This window comes from Salminus brasiliensis, chromosome 7 (assembly GCF_030463535.1).
Source record: "Salminus brasiliensis chromosome 7, fSalBra1.hap2, whole genome shotgun sequence".
NCBI lineage: Eukaryota > Metazoa > Chordata > Actinopteri > Characiformes > Bryconidae > Salminus > Salminus brasiliensis.
This window is the reverse complement of record NC_132884.1, coordinates 42208123-42229515: the sequence shown is the minus strand read 5'-3', so window position 1 is coordinate 42229515 and position 21393 is coordinate 42208123. Positions and strand designations below refer to the sequence as shown.

The 21393-nt window shown below is 38.2% G+C and overlaps 1 protein-coding gene across 1 annotated transcript in view; it reads right to left on the bottom strand.

The window, feature by feature from the left end:
* Positions 1-21393, bottom strand: part of cntn4 (contactin 4) — a 259500-nt gene that overhangs the window by 139882 nt on the left and 98225 nt on the right. Inside the window, exon 5 of the mRNA XM_072684921.1 lies at positions 3720-3815. Within this exon, the coding sequence (XP_072541022.1) occupies positions 3720-3815 (96 nt within the window). The remainder of the gene's footprint in view (positions 1-3719; positions 3816-21393) is intronic.

Sequence of the window (21393 nt, the reverse complement as noted above, 5' to 3'; positions counted from 1 at the left end):
ATAAATACAGACCTTTTCAGCTTTTCAGAGCATCAGTGGAATTTGAACCAGCGATCTCCTGACAATTAGGCAGCACCTTGCATTTGTGCAACTAGAGAACCTAATTTTACGGCTAAGTATCCAGAGTAATGAACAGATCTGTGGGTTATTGTAATACGCCTCCAAAATGAAGTTATAATGAAGTGCTAATTAAATCTAATTAAAGAGGCAGAAAACCTAAAACTGTAACTCTAAGACTGCAAACAGAGAATTTAATAGAATCTTGTTTGACACAAATAAGTCATGAAATATCAAACAAAAAATATGTAAAAATTAAAATTTTTGATTTATAATATTTAAATATGTATTATGCAATTGCTGAAGTTCATGTATGATTGAAGTGGTTCCAAATTTCTGGACAGTACAGGATTTGAATTTCACATAGTGTAAAACAAGCATGAAATGAATCAAGTATGTAAATCTTACATTTAGCTTTAGAATAACTTGTTAGAAATAAAATAGTACAAAAAGAAATAAGAGGGAATCATCTGTAGCTCCGCCCCCAGTGCTACAAGATTTAAATTATGTACAGAATATATTGAATATTAAAGACTGGAGGATCTGCTGTGTAACAGAACTGCCAGTGAACTCTGCTAAACTAAAGCTGCTGCAGAATCAAATTTAAACATTAATTTTACATATAAAATGATATCAGGCAAAATCGATCATCAGAATGTTTAGCCCTGAATAGATTTCAGCCACATGTTCAGCAGTCGGGCTCTAATATAAGTTATTATTGAAAAGTATTGAAATACTCTCAGAAATGTGAGATAAAAACAAAAAGTTCAGAGAGATGTTTGAGATGTGGTGGTTGTTGCTGCTGCTGCTGTTGTTGTTGTTGTTGTCGCTGCTGGTGTTGTTGACAAACCAGGCCAGGGACTTGAAATTCCCACTAGAAAGTCCCGTAATGTTAATGAGCACACGATACAAACGCATGAGAGAAATACAAAAGGATGAACGTCACAAAATGTTTGCACAGGAAAGGTGTGCTTTTTTCTGGCATCCCTGTCAACACCGTTAATCAGCTGTTGAAACACATGCTGCTGGATTCATTAATATAGGCCATTACATTTATAGGGTGGTGTTAATGAAGGCTTCAGATTTCAGGAGGTGGAGAGAGAGAGAGAATGGTGAAGTAAAAGTAGTGTGTATATAGTATTGGGGTGCCTCTACATATATACATATACACACATATACATACACACACACACACACACACACACACATACATACATACACACACACACACACACACACACACACACACACACACACATATATATATATATATATATATATATATATATATATATATATATATATATATATATATATATATATATATGGACACCCCACCGCAGTACAACAACAAAGCCTACAATTAACACCACACTTTAAATGTAGTAGCAATGAATAAACAAAATAACTATAAATGAGGTGTCCCAAATATATGTATTGAGACACCTCATTTTTTGTTTTTGCTAAAAATAATAGTTTTGGAGTAACTGTCTCTGCTGTCTAGGGACGACTTCTGTTTACCTGCATCTGTTGTAATGTAATCTTTACAGTAAAGACTATCTTATTGATCAAAGAGGTCATTCTAAATAACCAATAAACCTCTGCACAATGCTATATATATATATATATATATATATATATATATATATATATATATATATATATATATATATATGTGTGTGTGTGTGTGTGTGTGTGTGTGTATTTGACTGACAGCTCAAGAGCAGGGCTGCTGTCTCTGAAAGCTTCTATGATGTTTACACACTTGACCCGCATGGCCGAATATAGTGCAGGAAGCTGGCTGTCAGTGTGTGAAGACAGACAGGAGAAAGTGGCTCACAAATAAACAGCAGAGCCTCCGCTGGGATGCAGGACCTGCCTGCACTTGCTATGGGAGCGCTGGGGGAGCGCTGTGGGAGCGCTGGGGGTTGCAAATGGGAGTTCATCATTTGTGGTTGAAGGTGTTAAACAAACCAGAGGAAAATGACTTTGGAGAAATGAACCGACCCAACGTCACACTTATTAATGTATAGTTTCTGTTTGATGTCATTTCAAAAGGTAATAGTTAGAATTTGAGGAGAAGGGTTGTTGTTGGTGAGGTATGAACACGTTTTATCCACCTTCTGGAGAGAGATTACAGTGGGAAAGCAGGTCTGGGCAGAAAATCAATATTGAAAATGATCACAATCAAAATAAGGGAAAACATGTTTGTAGTATTTTTCCTAAAAACTGTTTGGTTGAATACAGATGATGAAGTCTAGTCGTCTCTATTTCTATTTAAAATGATTCTTCATGGATCCAAAAGGAGCTTCTTTAAGGGATTGAAATTGAAACTGTAATAATAATAATAATAATAATAATAATAATAATAATAATACCACAAAAGAATAAAGTTACACATTTTCAGTGATTTTGATTATTAGTTTACTGATTTCTTATGCTATTATGATGTTTACCCTCTTGACCCACATGGCTGAATATAGTGCAGGAAGCTGATTTACTGTTTTCTGTCCTTAAAAAACAAAACAAAAAGACAAACAAACAAACAAAAAAAAGATATATATATTTCTATATATATTTCTTAGTGAGTGGCTACAGATCCAAAACCATGAGGTAAAACCTTTAACCTCAGTTTCTGTCCTTTCTTTCAGCAGCAGTCCCTCCATCATTAGACACCAGACGCTCTGAGTCATTCTCGTCTAGACGTTCATAAGTGGGGTTTCAGTCAGACAGGCTTGAGTTAGATCTGTGGAGATCAGACCGTTATCCTGCTAACTACGCTAATGCTAACCAGCTCCTCTGTCCTGATTCAGAGCAGTTTAACAGTGCAACGGTCAGACTGACGGTTTATTGAATGAATCATTGGAAATTACGCTTGTTTACAGCCGAACTTTGTATTTGATCGTTATCGGTTTTCAAACAGCGCAAGCTAAGCTGCATCCCCACCCCACCCTCCACACCAAGACTGTATCATAATAATAGGCTAATAATTATCATAAAAACAGAAAAATACGATAATATACCCAACCCTAGTTGCATGCAAAAGTATGGGCACCCCTGGTAGAATGATGTGTGTTGTTGATGTTCACAGGAAACTGCAATATGACCTTTTTCAGCACATTTTAGACACAATTCCTACTTATTTACTAAAGTTAACAGATTTACAAATGAAAATGTGTCCATTTTTGTATGTTTTTAGTTTTCTCCATGGTTTGAACCCTGTAGCTGCTTCTGTACACTGTGTAAATACTTCTGGATGAATGCACCAATAGAAATGATCTAAATTATCTGGAATAAACTCTTATATTCCATTTTTTTCATTGACTTCCATGCAGAGTTCAAAACATTTTGAGTCACCTCTTTGGAGATGCATGTTTTTCATCGAACAGTGAAGAAATATAAAATGTGCCCTAATATTATCAAACCATTATATAATATTATAATATTAAAATAACAGTAATATAAAATTGTACATATTACATTATGTTTTATATATTTTTCCAATGTCTTCAGTAGATACACAGTAATTAGTGAGACTTAACCGTGCCGACATTTTTGCATAATGCTGTTTAGATATGCATAATATCAAACTACGCAGCAATCTAATCACACCTTGTCTGGGTCTCATGCAGCTTTAACAACCAAGCAGATCCAGTACTGACCTCCTGAGTGAGGGGGCGGACCGCAGAGAAGCACCACCCCCTGCCCTTCCCTCACGGACACTGCGCTTCGCCGATGAGTCTTGAAGTTTTCCAAGTCTGAAAGAAACAAGAGTGAAAATCATGAATAATTCACTGAATTCTCAGACAGAGAGAGAGAGAGAGAGAGAGAGAGACGTTGTACAAAGGGCATATGAGAGAGATTAACCTTGAAACGAAGCGAGAAAGAGATAATAAACTTTAGTGGTTGATGCAGCATCTTAACACTCACGCAAAGACTATATTCAGCATGAAATTAGCAATCTATTCCTGCATTATGAGGCAGCCTGGATAACGGGGAGAATAGGGCTCATTTGAGAGCAGTACTGTATATATAAATAGACATGTTGCCCAGCCAGAGTTGGGGCCTTGGTGCAGTCTGCACAAAAAAAAAGACAGGGTAAACAGCCTTTAGCCTGACTGAGGGCTATATCACCACCCATGGTGCGTGTTTATTAAGAAAACGCAAAGCTCCTGCCGGCTAAGCCTCGCAGTGAGAGTACCCGAGTTAAAGTGGACGGACGCGGTCAGAGAAGAACTTTGGCAAGCCGAGAATCCACCACATTATTCATCGCTTCCTGAAGACGGAGCAGTGCGGAAACTGGAATTCTCCAACCCAACAATCTGAGGAGACTTCCCGAGAACAACGGGCCACGTGGACGTACACAACGTGGACATACACAACGTGCACAACGTTTACCTTAATGTGCCGCAGTCTGAACTCACAATGTGCCGGAAATGAACACTCGATTTCCTTATACTGTAGTTAATCCCACAGTCTGTCACCAGGACCACCTACTAACCATGTACATGGGGGCAAAATATCAGACAACACAAAGATACCAGTTTTAAAGAGCCCACATCCACCTACAACAACACCTGCCACGGCGTCTCCATCATTCCCACTCCGGGCCAGAGCGCTGCTGCTGCTACTGCACTATGGAGGTTTGGTGGTGGCACTGCAGGAGGAGAACCTCTCTCCAGAACTGCTGCTGTGTAACGCTGCAGAACCCATAGAGTCATATTAGTGTAAAATCCTGTAGTATTACTCTACCACCTCAGCCCACATGCTGCTCTACCTTCAGATCAGCTTGTCCAGAAATGCATGTATACAGCTGCCCATGATGGGGGGTAGTAAATGGAAATTCCACCCAATCAGAATGGGGGGTTTGGTGTGTTTGGTGTGAAACGCTCCGTTGATGATATACACTCCTACTGCACATTATTATTCATTATTGTTCTATTATTCCATTATGCATTATTATTTATTACTTTTATTTTCTTTATCTGGATTCTTTATCTTTCCCTGTATTTACTTGTCTTTCAGGATCAATAAAGTATCTATCTGTCTGTCTGTCTGTCTGTCTGTCTGTCGGTCTATCCAAAAAAAAAAAAAAAAAACAAACAAAAAAAAAAAACGGGTATGTTTTTCTATTTCGTTGCTGTCCAATTAAAAACATCTCCAAAATGGTGACTTTACAAAAGAAGGCAACAATGTTAAAGCCTGAACTACATCCTTGGATGCTTCTTTCTCTCATGTGCAAAGACGCTGTGATGATGATCACTGAAATAAATAAATAAATAAATAAATAAATAAATAAATAAATAAATGGTCAGAAAATGAGCTGAAATATTGGACATGTGGCTGAAGCATATTCATCTTCAAGAAAAATGCCACTGATATTTTAAATTCCATATCGTCACTTTCTAATGGGAAACGTATCTGTATGATGACTTTACAGAAGAAGAAAATGAAAACCATGAATCTCCATTCTTGTCCGTTCATTTTCTCCTTAAGTTTGAATCCTGTAGCTGCTTCTGTGCTCTGTGTGAATAATTCTGGATGAATGGACCAATAGAAATGTTTTAAATTACTTTTAATTTAACTTTTACTTTTACTTTTAATTTTAATACTGCTTTAATTTACCCCCATTCAAAGTTCAGACCATTTTTGCCTTTATCTGTAAAATCATCATTTTGGAGATACATGTTTTGCATTGGACAGCGACGATATGAAGTTTGAAAAATTGGTGGCATTTTTCTTGCAGATGATTTCAGATACGTTTGTAAGTTTGTAAAGCTGAATATGCACGTCTAATATCTCCATTCTCTGAGATGCAATCCCATGTTTTTTTTTTGTTTTTTGTTTTTTTCCGAGATCATCATTTTGGGTTTTCCAAAGATGCAGTCCATGAATCTCAGCGTTTGGGCTTGTGCACCAATTTGAAACAAAGAGTCAGAAACGTCCAATTGGCTGAAACTGACACATAAGCCTCAGTCCGCCAGGCCGAGGGTCTGCTGTTTATGTGCAGTCGGGCTAAAGGGACAGTAGGCACAAAAATGCTGACAGTGAATGAAAATCTTCGATCTCATTCTCATAACTGACCTCTTCCGTCATTTATCCTTCCCTTCATTATGAGCCACCATAGCCGACATGGTCTGAAATATCCCTTTAACGATTTGAAGGAGCAGTTTAAAGGCACATTTGGGGGCTGGGTTTTGTCAATAAGCTCACCACGTTGAGATATGACCTGAAACGTGGCCGGTGCTGAGGTTCGGTGGGCTGTCTGAAACGATGCGCTCGGAAAATCCTCTCCCGGGGAAAACAAGGCACTGCCCCAGGAATGCACTTTCCCAAACACAAACAACGTTCTGCTGATGCAACAGAACCTGCTGTTTGTTTCGGATGCATTTGAGGGATGAAACTCAGCGAAGAGACTCGAAGTGTGTGACCCAGATCTATCACAGCAAACAACAACAACCGCAGACCAATCAGACGCCTGCAAAGCAGAGGTGTTCAGCCCCGGTGCTGGAGCCCCAAGCTCTGAACCTTTAACCATCGACCCGGCTCTTACACACCTAGAGCCACTATTCGGAAATCTCCTCAGTTTGATCTGTTTGGTCACCATGACAACGTCACTTAGGATTTAATTGCTATTACAGAGCATCAGTGCCTGAGTGCATGAATCGGAGAGTCGGAATCATGCCGGAGCTTCTAGAAATGGCTGGAATTTCTGAATGGTTGATGAATTTTTTGAAGAACAGCTACTAGTTAACTTTTTCATTCAACCCCTTAAACAGCCTGGCTGAAAGTGTTTATTATAAACTTCTATTGTTCCCACATCAGCACACCACTATTCATTATCCCACCTTATCTCCAGAGAGGAAATAGAAGCATCCTAACTTGCCATCCTAAGTTTCTACCCAAGCCAACTTGAAATCTCCTCAGTTTGATCTGTTCGTCACCATGACAACGTCACTTAGGATTTAATTGCTATCACAGAGCATCAGGGCCTGAGTGCGTGAATCGGAGAGTCGGAATCATGCCGGAGCTTTTAGAAATGGCTGGAATTCCTGAATGGTTGATGGCACATTTCTGTTAAACCACTTGAACTGAACTGAGGCAGAATGTCTGCAGTTTAATCGTATCTTGATTATCTTCATTCACTCCACTGTGGAGATGCATCGAGAGAACATACAGAGAGGCCGGATTCACAAAAGCTTTCTCGAGACTTCGTAAGATAGACTCTAAAGTTTTAGAAGTGATTAAACTATTTAAACCTTGACTGAGTTAAAGGTTAAAGGTTCATTCTGTACTGAGTGAATGAAAGTGAATTGAAAATATCAATTCTTCTTGCTTTTAGAAGATTTTTTGAAGAACAGCTACTAGTTAACTTTTTCATTCAACCCCTTAAACAGCCTGGCTGAAAGTGTTTATTATAAACTTCTATTGCCAAAGAACAGCCCCACCAGTTTGTATAGAAGAAGTCCCTGATGTTACCCTGATGAGTAATACACCTTAAATGAAGACGTGCAGATTCACTGGTGGGTTTGGATGGTAAATAAATTGGCTACTGCAGCAAAACATCTACATTTTATTCATATATACTCAGAAATGTTCAATTTCTCACTAAAGCTGATCCAGGTGGATTTAGTCCACATTTCTACATTTTATGAATGATAATGTATCTCCATCCACAGATATGCACATAAAGAACTGTATATGCATCAGCCCGCAGTTCCCACATCAGCACACCACTATTCATTATCCCACCTTATCTCCAGAGAGGAAACAGAAGCATCCTAACTTGCCATCCTAAGTTTCTACCCAAGTCAACTTGAACCCTTAAACAGGCTATTTACATTTAAGGCATTTAGCAGAGGCTCTTTTCCAGAGCAACTTACAAAAGTGCTTCACTGTTTACTCAAGAAAAACCTCAGCTAGTTTAAATAGACTAATAATTTAAAGCTCCTCTAATCTTAGACTCTATTAAACACAAGTCAATATGGAGACCATAATACTCTACTCTTCACCCAAGTCCTCTCAGAAGAGGAGGGTCTTCAGTCTGGGTTTGAAGACAGCGAGTGTTGGACTCTGCTGTTCGGACACCCAGGGGAAGCTCGTTCCACCACTTCGGTGCAGGACAGTAAAAAGTCTGGACGCTCATTTTCCATGGATCTTAAAGGATGGTGGGTCGAGCCGAGCCGTACTTGAAGCTGGAAGGGCTCTTGGTGCAGATCGGCTTTTGACCATCGCCATCAAAAGTACGGAGGGGCTGGCTGGCTGGTCCCAGAGTCAGGGGTCTGAATCTGATGACCTGGGCAGCAGCTACAGGAAACCAGTGAAGAGAACGCAGCAGTGGAGGAGCTGAACATGGCTGAATTTAGAAACATTGAAGACGACCCGTGCCGCTGTGTTCTGGATTAATTGCAGGGGCCTGATGGTGCGCAGAAGGAGACCAGCCAGAAGAGAGCTGCAGTGGTCAAGTCTTGAAGTGACGAGAGACTGACTGAGCACCTGGGTGTTATTACAAACTGCTATTAGCAGAGAACAGCCCCCCCCCAGTTTGTACAGAAGGGCCTGTAGTTACTGAGTAATACACCTTAGTGTGTGATAAGTCTTGGAGTGTTAAGGGGTTAAGCAGAAGCCCATTCTGTGCACCCAGCCTCTTGACTTGCATTTACTGAACTCCAGAAGACCAAAGTGTTTAGGTGATGCTGGACTGCAGAACTAACATATCTCTATGTTATTCATTTCCCTGCTTCCTCACACAGCGTTATTAAACCAACTGCTTATGAATACACCGCCTGATGCCCGAGACACTGTTTTACATATCATTTTGAAATATAATTTTAGATTAAAACTAAGAAAGGGATGCATGCATGGCACTGTGCAGCAAAGTTAAAACTCAGAAGACATGTGTGGGATCACTGGTGGGTTTGGAGAGTAAATAAATTTGCTATTGCAGGAAAGCATCTACATTTTATTCTTTTTACTGCATTTATAACATTTACATCCTCAGAAATATTCTATTTCTCACTAAAGCGGAATCTAAATCCAGGTAGATTTAGTCCATCCACAGATATGCACATAATGAACTGAACGGTACATGCATCAGCCCGCAGTTCCCACACCAGCATATTACTGTTCATTATCCTGCCTGAACTCCAGGGAGGAAACAGAAGCATCCTAACTTGCTGAAGTTTCTTTAGTAATGTCTTAACATTAGAGTAACCCCAGAGGAGACATCCTGGACCTACCTGGCCTTAGGTAGCCAAAACTGGAGAGCGGTGAGGACCCCCTTAGCAGGCATTGCAGAGGGGCTGCCACAATATTATTAACTGAGGACTGAGATTGAGAAGATACTAAATCTTCTGTTCTAGTTGGAAAAATATTTCCCAACCACAGTGACCAAATTCCCATGACCACAATCAGTTGAATATGAAAATGACTGTTTAAATATTATTTGTTATTATTATATTAATATTATTTCCCCAAGATGTATTTTTATTAGCTGCATACTGCTGTCAGACTATGTGTTAAAAACTTATAACATATAATTTACACAAAATAAAAAAGAAAAAAAATTATAATATTGTCATATAATATTGGGACGAACACTCGCAGAGATGGAGTCAAAGCAAGCTGTTTATTAACAAGAGCCAAAGATATAAAAAAGGGCAAAACAAGAAAACGATGCAATATAATACAATGCTATAATATATAATACTATATTTAACACAGATACAGCTTTATTTTTACTACAAACTTTGTTTGTTTGTTTGTTTGTTAGTTTTTTCATTTACATTACAGATAAGAAACTCAACAGGTAAAGGTCCTGATTTAGAATTCCTTCTTATTTACTAAATTATGTGAATATCGAGGCAGGATGTTGTAAGTGTTGAATATTATTATTTCTTTTTTGTACATTTGATAAATGTGTGTGGAAATATAGTATGATCTGAAGGTAAACAGGTATACAGATAGCAGATGTCACCATGCAAATGTATCTCACGTTTTGACATAATGTGAATCTGGCAGTTGTTTTTCTTTACATCGTGTTAAAATTCCAAGATCAAAGGATTTTGAATACAGATATCTTCTTACAGACATATTTGTTTACCTTCTCCTGGATGATATGAGGTTTTTGTATCACAGTAATTATATACATATATAAGGCAAGTCTGGTAAAATGACATATACTGCTGATGCTGTAAGATTTAAAAAGGCATATCATTTTACTACTTTTTAACGTACAGAATCTTGGACAGAATCTGTTCAATTAATTACAATTAGAACATCAATATGTAATAATAATAATCAATAGTCAATATGTGAAAAATATATATATATATACCCAAACATTTGGACACAACTGTAGTTCCTAAACTTGCTGCTGCCACATGATCAGATTCTGAATTTACCACCTTTATTCATCTTATTTTAGAACTGAAGACAGGCCATATCCCCGTATCTCCAACTGTCTCACACTGGACTCGCTAAAGAAGAGGTAACAGCCGATGAGGCGACGAAGGAGAGTTCTGTGTCAGATCTGCAGCTAGTTCTGAATCACTGCTGTGAAAAGTTCCCAGGTTGCGAAAGAGCCTGAAGCTTTCGCATGATCTACAACAATCCCAGCCCACAAACATTAAAGAATGAAACTCCTTGTCATCTGCAGTGTAGTTTTATGGGATTCAGCAGACTGATTAAATGAAGGTGAAATCAATAACGGCCCCCGAACAGACGAGCACGCTCGCGATCCACTGTACCTCCACGATAGCGCCGGTATTTTGCCCAGCATAAGTCACACATCGATGGTCTTAATGGCTCCCCTAGTTATCAGGCTCCCTTTTGTGTTTTATTCATCGCGAGCTCGCCGGCAAACATTACAAAGCCATTCTGAAAATACCCCACAAGCTGAAATTACCTTTTTTTTTTCTCTGGAACTAATTTATTTATTTTTTTTGACAATTGATGGAAAACAATAACAAGCCGAAGCCTCCTGGCTTTCCTCCCGCACAAATTGTTGTGCTGCGGATCTTTGAGGAAGGCAATTCGTGGAGGTAGATGGGCTGCATGGATGGGCGCCTTGTGATGTCTCAAGTGGGGCCTGCGTAAAGGGGGCTTCATTCCCCAACCTCTCAGTGTTCTTTAAGGAGCAGCGAACAGTGATTAGGAGCGAAGAATGGTTTGCTGACGAAATGCAACAGATGTGGACGGGATGCACAAATTAGGTTAGGCTGCTCAGTTCTGGCGTGGTTCTGGGACGGCCGGGCGAGAGAGTAATTTCTTTAATTCCTTCTCCGGTAGCTTTTAGCTGGAGATGAAGGACCTTGTTTTGCTGTGGATGCATCTACATTAATGCAGGTGGAGATGGAAACAGCACAGGAAGGTCTTTAATAGGTTCAATGCCGTCCCATTTGCTGCTCAGTGATGCAAACAGCATCACGTTCCAAGCTGTGCCTTTAAAAAAGTAATGTACACCAACCAGCCAATACATTACAACCAGCTGCCTAATGTTGTGCAAGTGCAGCTCTGACCCGTCAAAGCATGGACCTGTGAAGATGCCCTGTGGATATCTGTGATCCTCCAGCTGTCCTGTAAGTTGTGAGGTGGGGCCTCACGAAACACCAGTGATGTGATGTTCTGACCCAGTCCTCTGGAACATCACAGTTTTCCTGCTTCAACAGAGCACTGACTGTTCACTTGCCGTCCAGTATATCCACCCGTTGACAGAATACGCCGGAAAAAGAGACGTTGTGATTGGCCACACTCAATAAAATGCAGTCAGAGTTGAAACACTCCTTATAACTTCAGTGTGAGTGGGCGGAGCAAAACTTCATCTACCGGACGGACTGATGTGTGTGTAAATGGTGTAAATGAACTGTGTTTTGTGCCATAAATAAATCATCAATGCAAAGTGGCCTACTTTCTACTTTCTACAACCAGCACTGCCCCCAGCGGACCACATACACACACTTAAACTCCACACATGTTCAGAGAATAGAGGTCCCTTAATGTAACAACAATACAATGTGCAATGTGCAATATTTTTTTTGCCCCACATGTGCAATTAAGGGCCAATTTGCATTTATCTGTAATTAAGTTTTTTTTTTTGGTATTCTATTCTTTATATTATAGAATTATGTATATATTGTTAATTTATTTATGTTTTGCATCTGAGTGTCTTGCTATCCCTTTGCTGCTGTGACACTGTAAATTCCCCCACTGTGGGACTAATAAAGGATTATATTATCTTATCTTATCATGTCAGTTTCCACGTACGGACTGTGTGGACTGTTTGAAACCTCAACAAACTGAATTATCTGCTACATTAAATTGTTTTAAGTGAGATTTCTCTTGTTGTTTGTTTTTTATTTAGTGCAGGATAATTTCTTGTTTACAAATATATTATAAATAAATAAATAAATGAATAAATAACTTTCTGGATCATACAGTTGCAAAATCCTTAAATGTGAATTAATAATAAGTGTTCTACACATTAAATGAATAACATCAGCGCTTCCATTGACTTTCTGCAACATGCCTGGTCTGGCCAAACTGCTTATCCAAATAACATAAAAACAAATTACTGGGGCTTGAACTTTTTTTTATTGATTTTTTTTCCCCATCAAGTGGACGGGGAGTGTGGGGGTGAGAGGAGATGGATGGGGTTGAGGGTGGGATGCTGGTACTGATTTGTAATTGTAATGTCTTTGTGTTTGTGCAAAACAATAAAAAAAGTCCGCAAACATTTTAGATATTTCTATTAAAAATAAAAAATATAAGCCAAATATTTGTATAGCTCTAGTATTTGGAATCACTTTGGATGGTCCACTGTAGAAGCCTTGTGGATGCTCACGGACGGACAGTCTATTAATGCAACCCTGCACCTCATGCTTACCTTAACCTTACCCTTAAACCAACCCTAAAACCTAACCCTAACCTACACTTTAGGGTTTAATCAGTTTAGGGTTAAGGTTAAGATTTAGGGTTTATTCAGGTTAGGGTTAGGGTTAAGATTTAGGGTTTATTCAGTTTAGGGTTAAGGTTAAGATTTAGGGTTTATTCAGGTTAGGGCTAGGGTTAAGATTTAGGGTTTATTCAGGTTAGGGTTAGGGTTAAGATTTAGGGTTTATTCAGGTTAGAGTTAAGATTTAGGGTTTATTCATGTTAGGGTTAGGGTTAAGATTTAGGGTTTATTCAGTTTAGGGTTAAGATTTAGGGTTTATTCAGGTTAGGGTTAAGGTGTAGGGTTTATTCAGGTTAGGGTTAAGGTGTAGGGTTTATTCAGGTTAGGGTTAGGGTGTAGGGTTTATTCAGGTTAGGGTTAGGGTGTAGGGTTTATTCAGGTTAGGCTTAGGGTGTAGGGTTTATTCAGGTTAGGGTTAAGATTTAGGGTTTATTCAGGTTAGGGTTAAGATTTAGGGTTTATTCAGGTTAGGGTTAGGGTGTAGGGTTTATTCAGGTTAGGGTTAAGATTTAGGGTTTATTCAGGTTAGGGTTAAGATTTAGGGTTTATTCAGGTTAGGGTTAGGGTTAGGGTTTATTCAGGTTAGGGTTAAGATTTAGGGTTTATTCAGGTTAGGGTTAGGGTGTAGGGTTTATTCAGGTTAGGGTTAAGATTTAGGGTTTATTCAGGTTAGGGTTAGGGTAAGATTTTATAGACAGTTGTTTAGATTCAGCTTAGAGTTCATTTATATTTAATAGAGATTCAGTTGAATGTTATTTATATGTCAGATAAGCGTCTACGAGGCTTCTACAATGGACCATCCAAGTAAAGTATTACCCAATATCAGAGCTATAATAAATGGTCATAATTAATTATAACAATTATTATTATTATTAAAACATAATTACAACTGTGTGATTTTGCTGTGCAGAAAAAAGTTTGCCTAGTCTTCAGTAGGTCAGTCTTTCAAGTCTTTAAACTGACCTACGTTAGGCAACTAATAAACGCTGCATCCTTAACAGCCATCATCTAAATAACATTAGGAATTAATTTAAGTAGTAAAGCGCCTTTGTTCCCCCCGAGCGCCCAAAGCACACACATACCGTAAGATCCGAAGTCACCCAGTCCGCTAAAATTCTAATAGCACATATTGCTCCCATCAGATGAATTAGCTCTCATTAAACTCCCCTCCAGTTCGGCCGGCTCCATGATGTCACCTGGAGCAGTGGAGCAGGGATGAAGGGGCTCTTTGTGGGCAAAATCAATGCTAAATGTCCCTCACTGTACCCATCATCTCTCAAAGCACACTGCTGATTGGTTCTGCTTCAGGGCCAGATTTAAATACGAAATTACAGAGGTCACTGATTTATGAAAAGTGCTATAAGGTCAGCTAATATAATGTCATATTGGCTACAGGACAAGTCTATTAAGTGGCCTTGCCTTAATTATTTCGTAAAACATAAATCTCTCTTTAACCCTGGGAGCCGCTGTGATTTAGCAGCAATTTGAGGCACTGCTCGCTTATTAGGAAAAGCAATTCTTTGCTCTTTTTCACAGATTACTGTGGGATTCTGCAGTAATGGTCTCTCCATCCTCACACTGAATGCTCTGTGTTTAAAGTTCCAATCAGTGTTTTTCTTCAGACCTGCGTCTAAACGAGGCGGCGGTGTTGAACTCGAGGACTGTCATCTTTGGAAACCCGTTGGTACGATCACACCACTTCTGTATGCTTTGTTTTAGAGATCGACCGATATGGGTTTTCTATAACTGATGCTGATACAGATTAATAAAGTCAAGTCAAATTTATTTGTGTAGCTTTTTACAACTGATGTCGTCACAAAGCAGCTTTACATAACTAGTAATTAATAAAAGAAATAACGTAAGAAGACATGAAGGATCAAAGACCCCCAGTGAGCCCCAACGGCAACAGTGGCAAGGAGAACCTCCCTCAGAGCTGGAGGAAGAAACCTTGGGAGGAACCAAGACTCACAAGGGGGACCCGACCCATTCTCCTCTGATCAGAACTATTGATAAATTATTGATAAAAGTCACTAATAATATAATAATCATGGTGTAGAATAACTAATATAGTCATGGCAGTGATGGTCGGAGTAATGACAGTAATGATGGGTAATAATGGTGATATTAATAATAGCAGATAGTTTAGGGTTTAGGGTTAGGGTTAAGATTTAGGGTTTATTCAGGTTAGGGTTAAGATTTAGGGTTTATGGTTAGGGTTAAGATTTAGGGTTTATTCAGGTTAGGGTTAGGGTTAAGATTTAGGGTTTATTCAGGTTAGGGTTAAGGTGTAGGGTTTATTCAGGTTAGGGTTAGGGTTAAGATTTAGGGTTTATTCAGGTTAGGGTTAAGGTGTAGGGTTTATTCAGGTTAGGGTTAAGGTGTAGGGTTTATTCAGGTTAGGGTTAAGATTTAGGGTTTATTCAGGTTAGGGTTAGGGTTAAGATTTAGGGTTTATTCAGGTTAGGGTTAAGGTGTAGGGTTTATTCAGGTTAGGGTTAAGATTTAGGGTTTATTCAGGTTAGGGTTAGGGTTAAGATTTAGGGTTTATTCAGGTTAGGGTTAGGGTTAAGATTTAGGGTTTATTCAGGTTAGGGTTAAGGTGTAGGGTTTATTCAGGTTAGGGTTAAGGTGTAGGGTTTATTCAGGTTAGGGTTAAGGTGTAGGGTTTATTCAGGTTAGGGTTAAGATTTAGGGTTTATTCAGGTTAGGGTTAGGGTTAAGATTTAGGGTTTATTCAGGTTAGGGTTAAGGTGTAGGGTTTATTCAGGTTAGGGTTAGGGTTAAGATTTAGGGTTTATTCAGGTTAGGGTTAAGGTGTAGGGTTTATTCAGGTTAGGGTTAAGGTGTAGGGTTTATTCAGGTTAGGGTTAAGATTTAGGGTTTATTCAGGTTAGGGTTAGGGTTAAGATTTAGGGTTTATTCAGGTTAGGGTTAGGGTTAAGATTTAGGGTTTATTCAGGTTAGGGTTAAGATTTAGGGTTTATTCAGGTTAGGGTTAAGGTGTAGGGTTTATTCAGGTTAGGGTTAGGGTTAGGTTTAGGGTTTATTCAGGTTAGGGTTAAGGTGTAGGGTTTATTCAGGTTAGGGTTAGGGTAAGATTTTATAGACAGTTGTTTAGATTCAGTTTAGAGTTTATTTATATTTAATACAGATTCAGCTGAATATTAGTTAAATGTCAGATAAGCGTCTACGAGGCTACAATGGACCATCCAAGTAAAGTATTACCCAATATCGGAGCTATAAAAATCCTGTAAAGGGTCAAAGTTTTAAAAACTGACATATCATGGTGCAGAGAAGCAGAAATATTGAGGACAGAGGGTCTCTCCAGGTAAAAAATTGGCATTTTATAGTTTGGTTTGTATTTTGTAATCCAGTCTGACTGGGTATGTTCCTAATACATATGTTTAGGCCGATTTTTGCTGTTGATTTTTTGGTTAGAATTTTTCCGCTTTATCTGAATGCTAAAATATCACCTCTTGTAGTGCAAATAACAGCAGCAAATCTCTCATTTCTGAGTGAAGGAAATCATGTAACCATTACAGAACAATATAAAAAAGAAATGTGCTTTAATTATAATGTGTTTAATTTGAACTCATGAGCCTCGCCCTCATCCACTACTGCGTACACTAAACTGCCCACTTCCATCCTTCTAAATCTGCATTCTATACATGTTTATTTCTAATCTTTATTTATATTTAGATTAATTAGATTTTTATGTTCTATCCATTCTGTCTTGACGTTCATCTTGTTTTGATATATGACATATCAGACAGTCTTCTGGTTGTAGAGGGTGTAACTCAGTTAGGGACAAAAGTAAACTTTGATTTGATTTTGATTTGATTTGAATTCTGCCATCAACAGCAGCAGCTACAGCAGCGCCGCAGTCAATGAGTGTTCCAGCAAGAGTGCAATTTGTTGTCAGAATGCTCGCAGCTGAAGTACCCATTTATGTACAACAAACCCTGAATGTAGAGGTAAGCATGTACTGAGAACGCTGGGAAACTGCTATAAATAATTCCACTCTACTTAAAATGACAGTGCCGCTAAATTCTAACAGTGTCTACTGCTACTAGACCCAAGAACACACTTTCTTCCTCTTTTAATTAGTGGAGGGTTGGTGGTCTGGCAGCCCACTGATTGGTGAAGGGCTAATCAGCTAGTCACATTGACTGGTGATGTCATAAAGGAGTAGCAATGTTTTTGAATGATCCTGTTTGCACTTATATTAAATTGTATGTAATTTTATATATATATATATATATATATATATATATATATATATATATATATATATATATATATATATATATATATATTATTTGTTTTTTTTTTATTTGATTGAGTAAACCTGTAAACCACCCCTATGCCCCTGTCTAACGCTTAAAGACATTCTCTTTTCTTCCAATCTGATTTAAATACCAATACTTACCCATATAGTTTAGGTAAGATATGCTGCTAATTAATACTTAAAACTTAAAAACAAAAACAAAAATTCTTTATAAAATCAAAAAATCTTTGTTATAAAAATACACATTCTGAGATTATTTATTTGATAATTTGGGATTAGTAGGGCCTAACAAATATAAAAAATAAACTTAGTCTTTGTACAGGAAGTCATTTTTGCCAAAAACAATGTCCCTATATGAGGCCAAAGGGTCAAAGTTTAAAACTAAGTTTAAAATTAAGTATGACAAACCAAATAAAGGTGTGCGGTTAAAATATCTACATACACAAACTGGACCCTCACCCACTACAATACACAACCATGGCTCGCGGAAAACTCACTACGGACAATAACGAAAATATTCTTTTTAACTCACACATACACTCACATACAGATAAATATGTACATATGTATACATACATACATATATATATATATATATATATATATATACACACACACACATTATTTCATCTGTATATATATATATATTTTTTTTTTTGCTTATATTTCTATATTTTCATATTTTTATTTTTTATTTTTTAACTTAAATTTAACTTAAATGTAACATTATATTTTTATTTTTATTTTATTTTTCTTTTGCACTTTTGCACTTTACTTCATTAAGTTAAGGTTTAGTTAAGTTTAAATTTAGATCTTTATTGTATAGCTTTGATGTGGGCAGACTGTCAAAAAAGCATTTCACTGCAAGTTATACTGTGTATTACTATGTATGTGACAAATAAAATTTGATTTGATTTGATTCTCCCGCTGGTAAAACGGAGTGTTTTCACCATAGTTTCATTTCTAACCATTTCTGAGTAAAGATGTGGTGGGAGTGTGGTTACACACAAGTTTTAGGCTGCATTAAAAAAGACAATCAACTGGAGGAAAAGTATCTCATGCAGAAATGGAGCCTTGAGGATGCCAGAGGGCGCTCTGCTCGGAACCGGATCAGGCTTAGTACTCTACAGCTACTCTACAGGATTAGATTGGGACATCCCTAGTTTGACGGTGAGAAAAAAGTGGATAGAGCCAAACTCTAAAACATTAGCATGTGCGGAAAACATATAGAATACCTATAGAATAGCTAACGTGATCACCATGGCAACATATGACTTACCATCATTGCACCAATTCTGCTATGAGGAATTAACTCACATTCAGCTAGCAGCATTAAGAGGCTGTTCACACTCTGCATTAACATGTTTTCAGTGATCAGACGCAGCTCCTCATTTTACTGAATGTTGAAATGACACAGGAGTCGGATTCTACAGTTTCCGTGCATGGTCCTGTTTTCCCCGAGGTCCACTTCAGCTATCTGTGTGGGTTTATGAACCAAAAACAGTCATAATTCATTTTTTACACGACCACTTTCTAACCTCTCCTTATCAACTAAACAGGCTGTTTCTGTTTCAGACAATACTTGGGCACACAAATCCAGGACGATTATGAGCAGATCGCTCAAGCCCCTACAATTACATACGTGGGAATGAACCTCCTGCACATAAGAGTATAATTATTTATTAATATAGATCATTAATTAGCTACTTTCATTCTTTTTTGAATCGGTTGTATTTTTTATTTCGTACTGTTGATTTTTCCAGGCACTCTTTACACAAACATGAGGATTACTAAAGAAAGGATTGAAGGAAAGATACAAATGGTGTCGTTTTGAAGGGGACAACCTAACACATGCAGTGGTGTAAAGTGTTCGGGTGGGTCTGTGAGCGGTAGTGGCCATTGCGCATGAGTGACTAATTCCGTGAGGAAAATATCTTTTTATTACCTTTTTCTTTTTATTGTAAATCAGTAGCCGTACATGTCAGAGTATAATGGCTTACATAATCAGAATCCTGAGAGTCTGCCCGTTCGCTCGGTATATAATTATGTCCACAAAATGGCTTAATGAAAAGTATAAATATGCATACTGTACCTAACATTTTTTTCCAGTCAAGGTATCTAGCGACCGAAATATATATTTTCTGAAATACACTAAAGAGAAAATGGCAAAATCAATGAGAAGCACAGATTCTAAGCTTTAATATGGTATCTTGGCTGCTTATATTGGACCTGTAATGCTTCAGATATACTGCTAGATATTCACAGTGATGGATTTGTAGCCCATATTTGGGCTGTGGCGTTTTAAGACTAAATATAAAAACAACGTTATACTGTTTTAAAGTATCAAACTTCGCTATTTTGGCAATACATGCTGTCTAATGCTGTGGAATAATATTAATTTATTATTAATATTAATATTAATTAATAATATTGTTTTACTGTATTCCCGTGTATATATTTTAGTATTCCCGTGTATATATTTTGTATATATTTAGTATTCCCGTGTATATATTTAGTATTCCCGTGTATATATTTTAGTATTCCCGTGTATATATTTAGTATGAATATTTGTTCTTTTCTAGGGTTTTGTTTTGTAAGTTCTGTTTTGATGGTAGGCTTTTTATTTTTTGGTAAGTAAGTATAAACATGTCCCTTTTCCTCTGGAAAGGTGATGGCAGTAAACCTTTAAAACTAAAACATTAACAGAACAAACTGCAATTAAACCTTAAGGACACTGCTGTACCTTTGAGGCTACATTTACTACACTGGCCTTTTTGGACAGAAATGTACCTGAGCAGGACCTTTTTGTCGTCAGTCAGTCATGTGTAGGAGATATGGAGATGAAAGTAAAACAAAGATGATGTATGTGTTGATTTGTGTGTTTTTTTTTGTTTTGTTTTTTTTCACAGAATGGTCAAATTAGATCATGTCTGATTACACTGGGGAGAAAAAAAAATGAAAAAAATGCATTTTTCAGTTTTTATGAAACGTAGCGAAATTCAGGGTGTTTTCACACCTAAAAGTCCAAGATCTGGACTGAAGTTCGTAAACAATTGGTCAAGTTAGTTTGGGTTCACATTGCTTTAAAGACGTCTGCATGATATAATTAAATCAAATCAAATTTAATAGTACAGCGTTTTTACCGTTGTTGTCACAAAACAGCTCTGGCTCAGCAGTTAGAGTACTACTGCTGACAGAACTGTGGGTTCGATACCCAGACTCGGCACGGTCACTGTCGGGCCCATCGTTGGGCCCTTGAGCAAGGCACTTCACCCTCTCTGCTCCCCGGGCACCACAGCAATGGTTGCCCACCACTCTAAGTCCAAATTTCCATCTGTGTTCAATGCTTGTCTTGACACTAATTGGTTTGTAGAGGGGGCATGGTCTTCTGATGTGGGTGTGTTGTCAGTATGGTGGGTCAACTTCCCAGAAAAAACAAATGAACGAGTTCCATCAAACTGCTGATATTACAGTAGCACCAACTTTAAGCTCAGAACTTGAGAAGAGTCCCAGTTCACCAAATGAACGAGCTCGTCCTGCAGTAGTTATCTCAACAACCCCAGATAGAAGCGTCCCCATGCGCTCCCGCCGCTCATTTTTACTTCCTCTGTGGTTTAATTGGTAATAGCCTGCCTCAACTTCCTGTAATTGGTCTGAAAGTCTGAACCATCCAAAAACTGCAAACTGCAAACCAACCCAACCGTAGTTCAGTTTGATCTGATCTAAGACCTCCTTCTTCTAGTCTGTCTTCTGCTCTGGAAAGTGGTCTGAGGCACCTTTCCCACCTGCAATTTCAGTTCGCACCAAACTGGAAGGTCCAAAGGTCCAGACCAAACACGGTAGAGGTGAAAGCATCACCAGTTTTATTGTCTAGTGTCATCTCTTGTGTGTTTCCAACTTCTGTCTGTAAAATGACCTAAAGTGGATAACAACATTGTCCTCCCTATGGTAGACAACGGCCGCCGCAGTAAAGGCTGCCCAAAACACTCGACACCCAGCATGTGTGATTTCCTCATTAGTGTGTATGAGTGTGTTTACTGCATGTGGATGGGTTAAGGGTCCCAAATTCCATCTGTTTCCAACACTAATGTCGAAT